Source organism: Monodelphis domestica, chromosome 4, assembly GCF_027887165.1.
Source record: "Monodelphis domestica isolate mMonDom1 chromosome 4, mMonDom1.pri, whole genome shotgun sequence".
In the NCBI taxonomy this organism is placed as follows: Eukaryota; Metazoa; Chordata; class Mammalia; order Didelphimorphia; family Didelphidae; genus Monodelphis; species Monodelphis domestica.
Window position 1 is genome coordinate 217,769,868 of NC_077230.1, and position 12,476 is coordinate 217,782,343.

The 12,476-nt window shown below is 35.1% G+C and overlaps 1 protein-coding gene across 3 annotated transcripts in view; it reads right to left on the reverse strand.

Moving 5' to 3' along the window:
- HECW2 (HECT, C2 and WW domain containing E3 ubiquitin protein ligase 2) overlaps positions 1 to 12,476 on the reverse strand; it is a 466,207-nt gene that overhangs the window by 60,464 nt on the left and 393,267 nt on the right. For all 3 annotated transcript variants that reach the window (XM_016433751.2, XM_001369816.4, XM_007494546.3), the window contains one exon: positions 8,014 to 8,123. In XM_016433751.2, the coding sequence (XP_016289237.1) occupies positions 8,014 to 8,123 (110 nt within the window). The remainder of the gene's footprint in view (positions 1 to 8,013; positions 8,124 to 12,476) is intronic.

A 12,476-nucleotide genomic window follows, 5' to 3' on the forward strand; every position in this document is an offset into this window, starting at 1 on the left:
CTTTCTAAAAGTTAATAACATATGTATGGCTAAGTAACATACAAGATGGAGGCTCATGAGTGAGTACTAAAAATCACTTTTAACTCCTCAGAATTACCTACCTCGAGCACCCAGAGGAGAAAAATATCTAACCAACCTTTGGGGATCCAACTGCCAATCTAAGTAGGAATTGTGAAGTCATGGAGATCTGAAGTTGGGCAATAGCAATGGGAAGTGTAGCACCTGGCTGCTTTACTTTGGAACTTCTCTGACTGATTTGTCCACTATACCTCGAATTGGGTACCTCCCTCTCCTTTTTCAGCTTCCTTTTGTGTTTTTGTTTTGTCTTCCTCTGTTAGATTATAAAATTCTGTGGACAGGAAATATCTTTTTTGGGACTTGCATCCCTGATGCTTAGCACAAGTGCCTAGCACATAGAAGTCTTTTGATAAATGTTTATTGAGAGGAAAGAATGAAAAATCTGATATTTTTGTGCAATAAACAATGGGTCTCAGTGACCGACTGCATGTAAAAGATGAAGGAAAAGGAAAAGAAAGTTATAACAACAAAGCATATAGTTTGGTTACTAAAAGAATAGTGGCAATGCCACTAAAAAGAACAGTAAAAATAGCTAACATTTCTATACTGCTTTAACTTTTGAAAATTATGTATGCCATTTATTTGAGACTTAACAACAATCCTATTAGCAAGAAGCTAACTTTTTCACCTCTATTTTACAGTTGAAAATTTAAATCAGTTGGCCATGGTAACACAGCAAACTCTTCAGAAGAATTTAAGTCATCCCTCCAGGTTTATACAGAGAATATCTGAAGCAGGATTCAAACCCAGCTTTCCAGACTAAAAGTCTCTCAGTCTCTCTCTCTCTCTCTCTCTCTCTCTCTCTCTCTCTCTCTCTCTCTCTCTCTCTCTCTCTCTCTCTCTCTCTCTCTCTCTCTCGTTCTCTCGTTTCAGGGAAAAGATGGTGAGTTCATCTTTGAGCTTGTTGAGTAAATATTAATGATGGCACATCCATGTAGAAATATTGATAGCTATTTGGAAATATGAAAGTAGAATATTTGCATAGGAGGGGTGGGGAAATCCTAGTCATAGAGTTAGAGAGAAAAAAGAAGATAGATCACAGTGTTGAAAAGAAAGAAATGGGACCCTTGTGATAGTTAACTACACTAAATAAGTGATAAATCTACTATTCCCCTTTCTCCCATCATAAAGGAAGTGTGAAATGCCATGATCAATTCCAACAATAGTGATTTCATAAAATGAGCCTGAAGTCTACTTTCATGCTAGGCAAAAGGATCCCATTCTAAAGGCATTGGGGACTGAAACTTTTCAAGAGCAAAAATACCTTTGCAAATGGTTCTTTTATGGAAAAATTAAAAATCACTCATGCATGATTTCATGGTTAAAAAATTACCCCTAAATAATTCTGTCAGGGAATGACAAGTTCACATTGCAAGTCAGTTGTAAATGCCAAGAAACTCCAGGACAAATACAATAATTACTTCCACTTTGGGAACCAACAGTATTCCTGGAAAATTGAACCAATGAAACTGAAGTGTTACCATGACCACAAAAAGAGGTCCAAGCACAAAATATCCTCATGAATAGATTAATTTTATGCTTATCAGTTTGAGGAAAAAAAGCAAAAAAAAATAGAAGAAAACAAATGTACTCTCTCTCTAAAGAATTTCTACATGTCTACATATACATGTATTGTCTTTAACTCTATATATGAAACATGAGGCAGTGTAGCATAGTGGATAGAAAGTTAAAGAAAGTCAGCTTCAGGGTTCAAATCCTGCCTCTGACTGGTGATCTTAAGCAAGTTAATTACTCTGTTTCTGAAAAAGTGTCAACTTGAATTAGTAGAGGGTAAAGTGTCCTCATTCAGTATTTTCCTATACTAACGGAATCACAGGTCTAGTCTTTATCTCTACATTTATGAAGTTACCAGTTGAAATAATGGTTTGAATCCCTCCTATCCTTCCCCATCATACATAGGAAGGTAACTCTAACATTCAGTTGGGGTTTTTTGTGTGCTAGATATGGCACAATAAGATAATATTTTATATTATGTTAATTCATTCATACATAGTGGTGCATTCACATTGCAATCCAATCATTTCCTTAACACAGAATTCCATCTGACAAATATTATGTACGAAGGGATAGTGCTAGGTGTTGGAGATAAGAGCACAAAATGTGAAACCATCCCTATCTGCAAAAGTTTATACTGTACTATGAGAAATAGCAGAACACAAATAAGCAAATTTAGATGCAAAATTATTTGAGAGGGGGCAGCTAGGTGCATAAAGTATTGGAACTGAAGTCAAGAAGACCTTCTTCCTGAATTTAAATCTAGCCTCAGACACTTACTAGCTGTGTGACCTGAGGCAAGTCACTTAACCCTGTTTATGTCAGTTTCTTCATTTGTAAAAGGAGCTGAAGAAGGTAATGTCAAACTATGCCAGTATGTTTGCCAAGAAAATCCCCCAAAATGGGGTCACAAAGGTATGAAACAACTGAACAACTATAACATTGAGGAGAAATTCTAATACTTGGACGAATGAGGGCAGACATCACCATGGAGAAGGTAGCATTTGAGCTGAGCTTTGAATGGAAGCTGGAATGTAGAGTCTATAAGAAAAGAGTAATGGGAAATACATCTGGAAAGATGGGTTTGAGCTGAATTGTGAAATGCCTTCAATGATTTATTTTCTCATCCTACAAGTGAAAGAGAGCAACTGAATCTTCTTTAGCAAGGGAATGACATGGTATATTGGTGCTTTGGGCATGTAATTTAGCACTTCTGTGGACTGGATAGGAGAGGTATTGGAAGTAGGGAAACCAGTTTATGAAAACCATTACCATTTCTATGGCACTTCAAAGTATCCAAAGCACTTTCCATATATAATCTCATTTGATCTTCACAACATCATGGTGAGGGCAAGTATTATCACACCAATTTTATATGTTAGGAAACTGAGGCTGAGACAAATTAAGTGGCGTGATCAAGTTAACAAAACCAATAAATGATTTGAATCTATGTATTTTTAATGCCAAGCTCAACATTCTATCCACTTTGCCACTTAGCTGCCTTAGATGCAATTATAATAGCAATGGATGGTGATTCTATGAATGGAGAGAAGGAACAGATATGAGATATGGTGTGGTAGTAACTAATTGAATATGGGGAGTGAAGGACAAGAGAGGGTCAAGAGGTTGCAACGCTATGTGCCTAGAGCAATGGTAAGTGCACTTTACAAAAACAGATAGTCTAGGAAGGAGGACAGATTTGGTGTGGAAGGTGGGGAGGAAGATAATAAACACAAATTCTGTTTCAGATATTTTTTTAAATTTGAAATGTCAATGGGACAACCAGATGGTAGGTAATAGGTAATACAGGGTTGGACCTTGGAAGACAGATGAGGGCTGGACAAGTAGATTTAGGAATCATCTGCAGAGTTTTTTTCTTTATGTCAATAACCAACAACAACAATGGATACCATCTACTTATGAATATTTGAAGAATGTGATAGACAACTCTAAATGTAGGGAAATAAAGGCTTGACTTGATTCTCAGTGTGTGGCATTGTTCCATCCTGGACCTTTCCATGCATCTTTCTGAATGGATTTTGAGACTATGTATTTGCCACAGGCTTGGCTAGAAACTCTCCTCTGAACCATGGTCAGGTCCTTGGAAGGTTTATGGTGCCACTTTTTCCAAATCCTTTTATTTAAAAAATGGAAATATTCTTGTCAATTGAAGGCATCAAAATAGGCAAGGAGGAGACCAAGCTATCACTCTTTCCTAATGATATGATGATCTACTTAAAGAATCCTAGAGAAACAACCAAAAAGCTAATCGAAATAATCAACAACTTTAGCAAAGTTGCAGGTTACAAAATAAGCCCACATAAGTCATCAGCATTTCTATATATTTCCAATACAGCTCAGCGGCAAGAATTAGAAAGAGAAATCCCATTCAAAATCACCTTAGACAAAATAAAATACTTAGGAATCTATCTCCCGAGACAAACACAGGAACTATATGAACACAACTACAAAACACTTTCCACACAACTAAAACTAGACTTGCGAATTGGAAAAATATTAACTGCTCATGGGTAGGACAAGCCAATATAATAAAAATGACCATCCTACCCAAACTTAATTTACTTATTTAGTGCTATATCCATTGAACTTCCATAAATTTTTTTTACTGACTTAGAAAAAAACACAACAAACTTCATTTGGAAGAACAAAGGGTCAAGGATATCCAGGGAAATAATGAAAAAATAATACAAAAGAAGGTGGCCTTGCAGTCCCAGATCTCAAACTATATTATAAAGCAGTGGTCATCAAAACAATTTGGTACTGGCTAAGAGACAGAAAGGAGGATCAGTGGAATAGACTTGGGGTAAGTGACCTCAGAAAGACAGTCTATGATAAGCCCAAAGATCCCAGCTTCTGGGACAAAAATCCACTATTTGGTAAAAAGTGCTGGGAAAACTGGAAGACAGTGTGGGAGAGATTAGGTTTGGATCAACACCTCACCCCCTACACCACGATAAACTCAGAATGGGTGAATGACTTGAACATAAAGAAGGAAACTATAAGTAAATTAGGTGAACACAGAATGATATACATGTCAGACCTGTAGGAAGGGAAAGACTTTAAAACCAAGCAAGACATAGAAAGAGTCACAAAATGTAAAATAAATAATTTTGGTTACATCAAATTAAAAAGTTTTTATACAAGCAAAACCAATGTAACCAAATTGAGAAGGGAAGCAACAAATTGGGAAACAATTTTCATAACAAAATCCTCTGACAAAGGTCTAATTACTCAAATTTACAAAGAGCTAAATCAATTGTACAAAAAATCAAGCCATTCTCCAATTGAGAAATGGGCAAGGGACATGAACAGGCAGTTTTCAGTCAAAGAAATCAATACTATTAATAAGCACATGAAAAAGTGCTCTAAATCTCTTATAATCAGAGAGATGCAAATCAAAACAACTCTGAGGTATCACCTCACACCTAGTAGATTGGCTAATATGACAGCAAAGGAAAGTAATGAATGCTGGAGGGGATGTGGCAAAGTTGGGACATTAATTCATTGCTGGTGGAGTTGTGAACTGATCCAACCATTCTGGAGGGCAATTTGGAACTATGCCCAAAGGGTGATAAAAGAATATCTGCCCTATGATCCAGCCATAGCACTGCTGGGCTTGTACCCCAATATGATAATAAGGAAAAAGACTTGTACGAGAATATTCATAGCTGCACTCTTTGTCGTGGCCAAAAATTGGAAAATGAGGGGATGCCCTTCAATTGGAGAATGGCTGAACAAATTGTGGTATATGTTGGTGATGGAATACTATTGTGCTAAAAGGAATAATAAAGTGGAGGAATTCCATGGAGACTGGAACAACCTCCAGGAGGTGATGCAGAGCGAGGGGAGCAGGACCAGAAAACATTGTACACAGAGACTGATACACTGTGGTACAATAGAACGTAATGGACTTATCCATTAGTGTCAATACAACATCCCTGAACATTCTGCAGGGATCCAAGAGAAAAAAACACTATTCAGAAGCAAAGGACAAACGGTGGGAGTAAAAACACCAAAGATAAGCAACTGCTTGACTACAAGGGTTAAGGGGACATGAATGAGGAGAGGCTCTAAATGAACACCCTAATACAAATACCAACAACATGGAAATGGGTTTGAATCAAGGTCACATGTGATACCCAGTGGAATTGTGTGTTGGCTAGGGGAGGGGTGGTGGGAGGTGAGGAGGAAAAGAAAAGGACCTTTGTTTCCAAGGAATATTGTTTGAAAATGACCAAATAAAATGTTTAAAATTGGAAAAAATGGTAATAAAAATAATATGCTGTTACAAATATTACTAAAACTGTTGGGTCTCATATAGAATAATAAAATCATATGAAGTTTTAAAATATTTTTTTCCTGTTGGCATAGTTGTAGATGAGGCTGGCATTAGAATTATCCTACAAAATAAATGCTCTCATTCCAAGATTTTGATAAATTTTAGGTGAGTACTCTGACAGCTGCAAAGACAGTGAATCAAATTTTCCATAGCTCCTATCACCATTTTTGCTTGCAGAAATGCAAATGTATTTGAGTGAGAAGCACTTTGAAAAGATTACCAAGCCTCTTGAGGGATTTTTAAAATTATCATTATATTTTATTATATTGGTAACTTTTAACAATATTATTTTCACTGCAGCCTGAAGTGGTGAAATTCTAGTCAAGGGAAAGGAGTTCAAACTTCTTTGAGTCTCTTGGAAAAGTTGCTTTCTCAAAAATCCAAGGGATAATTTCAAAAGGAAACTTTAATCTATTAAAAAGCCTCAAAAGAATCTCCATCATATAAATGGTATCAGTTGATCCTAATCTTTTAGCATGTGAAATCAGTTATGATTTCCAGTGGCTTCAAGTAATACATATCAAGTTCAGAAACAAGGAAGGTCCACTAAAAAGAACTTGGCCAAAAATGGAGAATTACTTCTTTCCAAAAATTAAAAAGCACCCAAAAATTCCTATTAATTTTGTGATATCTGGGTTATAAAAATTGTTTGGAAAATATATCCTAAGTGTGACACTCCTGAATATATTTCATCTCAACATAAATCTGTAGACATGTCTTTTATATGTGATCTCTGTACAATTTATTAATGCTTAATGTTTGATAAATTTTAGATATGTTAAGATGACATCTTAAATAAAAAATAATTTCTAAAACACTAAGTAAAAATTACAAATGTGAGGACTAGGCATCTTGGTGATTTCTTAGGTTTCTCTTCATCATCATTATTTCCTTTTAATCTCTGCTTTTGATGATCCTCCATTTTTACTCAATTCATCCAGAATAAACACTGATGATTTTATGATTGTTTTGGGGAGAGGAATTATGTAAATTTAGGGTTCCCTCTCATCTCATAACTAACTTGTAATCCTAAGTAAAGACTTGAACATGGACATTCTTTGACAAACATATTGTAGAGAAACCTGAGCTAGCATTAGATAAAGAATTCATAGGATTCAAATGAATGATTTCTCAGTTTTGGCTGCCTTATCTATAAATTTAGCATTGGGAGGAGGAAAATATTTAGATTTAGTAGAAGTTGTTATTAAGGTAAAGGTCATTAGGAATGATGAAATAACACAAGAAGCAATGTAGAAGAGAAGTAAATGGGTTTACATAGTCTATTTATCAATAGTATTTGCAAGGAAGTCAAGTCAGAATCAAGTTTTTGATAGTTGAGTAAGCAGGTTGAAGCCTAATGCCCACAATATTTTGTGCATTAAGGCATTTATTGTCACAGGGCAACTTGCCATGTAGTCACGTAGTAAAAAGAGCAAAAGATAGCAGATAGACATAGACAACATCAGTATTATGGTGTTACCAAAGAATGTTAAAATCCCCTAGCAAACTATGTAGATATTGTATGAGGGATCTATAGAAGACCATGATAAGGAAAACACAGCATGATGAAAGACAGATATTCTATATCAATGGAGGTGATACCTGCATCATAAATTGAAATCATGGATCTGTTGAAGTATTGAAAGATTATTTCCTGGTGACAGAATTATTTCTTTTTCTTCATAAAACTGGCTCCTCCAATGAGAGCAGTCCATTTAAGATCCCCCAGAACAATTATGGGTTATTTTCATGATACATGAGCAAACTTAAATTTACTTAAGTCATTTCATTGTCCCAGAATGCTAAATACATTTTACCCAACAAATCAAAAATGACCACTATTGGCCATTTATTTCATGCTCTAGAATCTCATGTCTTTGTCCATCACAAAAAATGCTAGAAATAAATTAGTTTTAAGGATCTAAGAAATGCCAGCATAATCTAAGAGTTGCTCATGTGATAACTATGAAAATATCTTCCTGAATTATTCCCTCACTTGACCTTGGAAAGACAGGGCTTCTAATGTCGGTGCTCACTTCCCAAGTCCCACTTGAGCTTACCTGGAGAGTTCTGAGGTGAGGACACGGGGGAACTGCGTGGGGACTGGCAATAGCTGGGGTGGAGTAAGGCATGTGGAGGCACATATGACATTATCTCTTCTTCAAATAAACTAAGAAAGACGAGAGAACAGAACTTAAAACCACCAAAGGTCAAAATTCTTCACTTTTAAAATATTGAGTATCATATTTATTCTTACTCTATCTTAATGTGACTGCTCTACACATTACTCTCCATCCTTTCCATAGGACTTATGTCATATTTAACTTACCAGAGGAGAAGTCTTTCCCTTTTGTTTTTTTTCATGGTTCTGTGTTTGTGTGTGAAGGAAGGAAAATAAAGTCCTTTTGACTCTTCTTTAAAAGGGGTGGCATTTGTTTGTGAGGTTTGTTTGGTTTTGTTTTCATTTTTCTTTTAACCAACCATATACAACATTCATCCAATCGATGAAATTAAACCTCTTTCACTTCAATTGTATATTTCTGGACTTTAAATATTAAACTTTAAGACTTACCACAGCAAGGTTTCAAGATTTGGGGAGAAAATGTAAAGGAAATCAAAAGAATAGAAAAGCTAGAGTATCTTTCTGTATGCCAGGTATTGCTGAACATTATAGCTAAGTGATGCATTGGATAAAATGCTGTGCCTCAAATCAGGAAGACCTGAATTCAAATTCAGCCTCAGACACTTATTAGCTATGTCATGCTGGGCAAATCCCTTACCACTCTGTCTCAGTTTCCTCACCTAAAATGAAGATAATAACAGCACCTAAGTCCTAGGGTTGTTGAAAGGATAAAATGACATAATATTTATAAAAATTAAAGAGTGATTTAAATGATAATTATTGTTATTATTGTTTATTATTATTATTATAGATAAGAAATACACCAAATTTTTTCTTGCAATCTGGGCTCCCTACAAATAATTAACTTCTTTATTTGTTTTATTTCATCTTACTTTTACCAGTGTGTGAGAGTACTTAACAAATTGGCATTCTTATCTAAAGCCTTTTATTCTTTTCAGTTGCAGAGTAATATATATACATATATATAGTTAAAATTCCCTCCCTTCTTCTAAATGCTCCTGAATTTTAGAAAGTATCTTTATTTCCAAAGAAAAAAACAGTAACTTGTTCTTTCTGTACGAATGAACTTGAAAAACACTTGTTTGGCTAAAGTAAATAATGGAAAAGACATTCATCAACTTTTGTACTCTTCCAAAGGGCAAATAATCTAACCAATGACATAGCTTAAAATATTTAACATCCTATCCTGAAGCTCATTAAAGTATAGATGGTTGGCATTTTCATCAGTTTGGCTATGACATATTTTTCCTGTTCCCAAGAATAAAATTGTTCCTTTTAGATTTGGGTGATGCAAATCGGAATGTGTTGAATGAAATAGAGGAATTGTATTCTAGCTTGATTGCTGTTACATAAATGATTTGAAGGATAACCAGAATATGGTAGAATGCATGGAATATATATGGATGCAAACAATTTTGTCCTAAATACCTGAGATATATCATATCTCATATTAAAAAAAAAACCTCTCAGTCTATTTGTCTATAAAATACAATTTATCAGAAATAATGGTTATTTGGAGAATTATTATTAAATTATTATTAGTAAACCTCTTAAGAATTGTTGAAAACACATGACATTCTGAAACCATAGGAGCTCTGTTGCATAATTCATTTGTATTCTTTAACAATTCCTTTAAAATTTGGTTTGAAAAAAATTTCATCTCCTGAAGTTGTTAATCATGTTCTTCAAGGCATGTACAAGGACTGTGGTTTGACTGAAGAGACAAATAGGAATTTGTTTATTTATTTTGGTAAGCTGATGATTTTATTAGTATAGGAAATTCCTGCATGAAAATTTTCTCCATAATGCCAACCAGCAATTTATCTGTAATTTATAATCTCAGTAAATTGCCTGGATCACTGGGCCTATGGGTCATAAAGCTTATGTGTGTTAGAGTAGTACTTGAACTTAAGTCTTCTTGACTCTGTGACTCCATTCATTATATTAGAATGCCCTTCCATAAAATATGGAAATACCTATGTGAACTGATGCAAAGTGAAGTGAGCAGAACCAAGAGAATAGTAACAGCAACACTGTATGATGAACAATTGTGAATTACTTGGCTATTCTTAGCAATGCAATGATCTAAGACAATCCCCAAGGACTCATGATGAAAAATGCCATCCATTTTCAGAGAAAGAACAGATGGAGTCTCAATACAGACTGAAAGATAATATATTTCACTTTATTGATTTTTATTTTAATTTTTCTTTCACAAAATGATTAATGTGAAAAAATATTTTACATTATTGCACATGTAAAATATATATCAGATTGCCTGCTGTTTTTTTGGGGGGGGGGAGAAAAGAAGGGGAGAATCAAGCTAAAAAAAACAACAAAGGCTAAAAATTGTTTTTACATGCAAGTGTGTGTGTGTGTGTGTGGGAATAACTTTTAAAAAATTATCCCAGTTAAAAAAATGCCTCTCAACTTTTTATCGTACTTCGAAAAGGATAATACCAGTTATTTTACTAGTATAATAAGCATGATTATGTCAGGAGTTCCAACTCTGTTGTTCTCCAAGGCATCTAGTGGAGTCCTCTATACTTTGTAGACACTAATTTCAAATATGAGTATCAACAAAATTCTATCTTTCAGAAGCTGCCTCTTAAATTAACTTCTGCTATAATAATTATAAGAAACTCTCTCATTTTCCTCTCCAACTACTTGCTGTAATCTTAAATTAGATGCCATGGCACCTATGTGAAGATTTAAAAATAAACCTAATTATTGCCTTTGCTGGTATTTTTAATGGGTTTCATTACTTGAGATATTATCAAGTAGCATACCACATCAGGGGAAAGGATCTATAAACTCTTAATTAAACAGATTTTAACTACACCATGATGGAGAACAATGTAATTTTATTTTTGTTTTAGAGATAGGTAGTTTGAGGCAGAGTTAGGAGAAAGGGATAAGTGTAAAGAGGCCAGTTCAGGTTCCATGTCAGAGAAAAAAACAAAACAACAAACTTCCTAACAATCAGAGCTGGTCAAATGTGGTATAGGTTGCCTATACTTATTTCTTGGAAGTAAGGGTGGATTCCTCCTTTAATCAGAGGTTGGACAGCCACTTGTCATAGTGGGGATTTCTTTTCTATGTTCATCAACAAGTGATCACTGAACTCTCAAATTCTATGATTCTATGAGACATGAGGCAATCAATTGCCAGAGGCAGCTGGAATGCACTCAGAACCAACAGCAATACTAAAGAGCCCCTCCAGTTCACATTCCCTAAATGGCTTAGTAAAAGTTTTCTACATTGTTCTATAGTTAGTGTTGGGCTTCCTAAACACTGAGCATAGCCATCATCCTTTCTAGACTGCTTATAAATGCTTTGATGCATTTGCTTATAAATGACAAATGATGCATTGCTTATAAATTACAATGATCATTTATAAATTCTTTCTACATCTTATTTCCTTCCAACCAAAGCAAATCTTATCATCAGCAATGGAAACAAAATTAACACATTTAAGAACTATGAAATTGGTATTCAGCATTACTGGTAAAAGGGTAATTAAAATACCCAATTTCCATATATTAGCTTTACAAACCATACAGCTAAGGGGCTATGTTGAAATAGCAAAGGGGATCAAAACACATTTTGTAGTTATATATGGCAGTGAATGATGATGATGACCTTAGTTTTCTCTGAAAAGTTGTAACTAACCACTCTTCTAGTTCTAAGTTGGCATGCCTATGGTACATATGCCAGAATGTGCCGGAGGAGCTGTTCCCTTCCCTCTCTTCACTTGTGCCTGAGGACATTTCTCCCATTACCCATCCCTCTGCCTAGCAGCCCAATGGAAGCATTTCTTCCCTCCCCTGTCTGGGGTAAGGCAGGGGGCTCACATGTGGCATGAGGGTTGCAATTTGGGTACTCAGTCTCTAAAAGGTTTGCCCTTACTGGTCTAGTTCCTTCACTAAATGAGAGCTGGTATGGCCTATCTATGAACTACATTCCCTTCCTAGAAATTTTGCCTAATTTATATTTCTACCCCTTCCATTTCTTCTCTCAATCATATAAAAATATAATTTCAAAATGACTATAAATTTAAAGCCAGGAAAGTATCTTAGAGTTTGTCTAATCTATCCCCTTCATTTTAGAAATGAGTAAACTAAGGCCAAGATAGGAAAAGTGATTGACCCTAGGTGACACAGGCAAGTGGCAGGGTTTAAAAAGAGGACTCTGAATTGAGATCTGTGTCATACAGTGAAATAAAATTACTTCATTTGGAATCAAAAGACCTATCTGTGGTCAACTTTTGGCCCTGATATTTGCTAACTGCTTGCCTTTGTACCTTAACATTCTCATATTCAAAATAAAGAAGTTAGACTAGAAGACTTCTGAGGTCACCTCTAGGTCTAATTCTGTAAA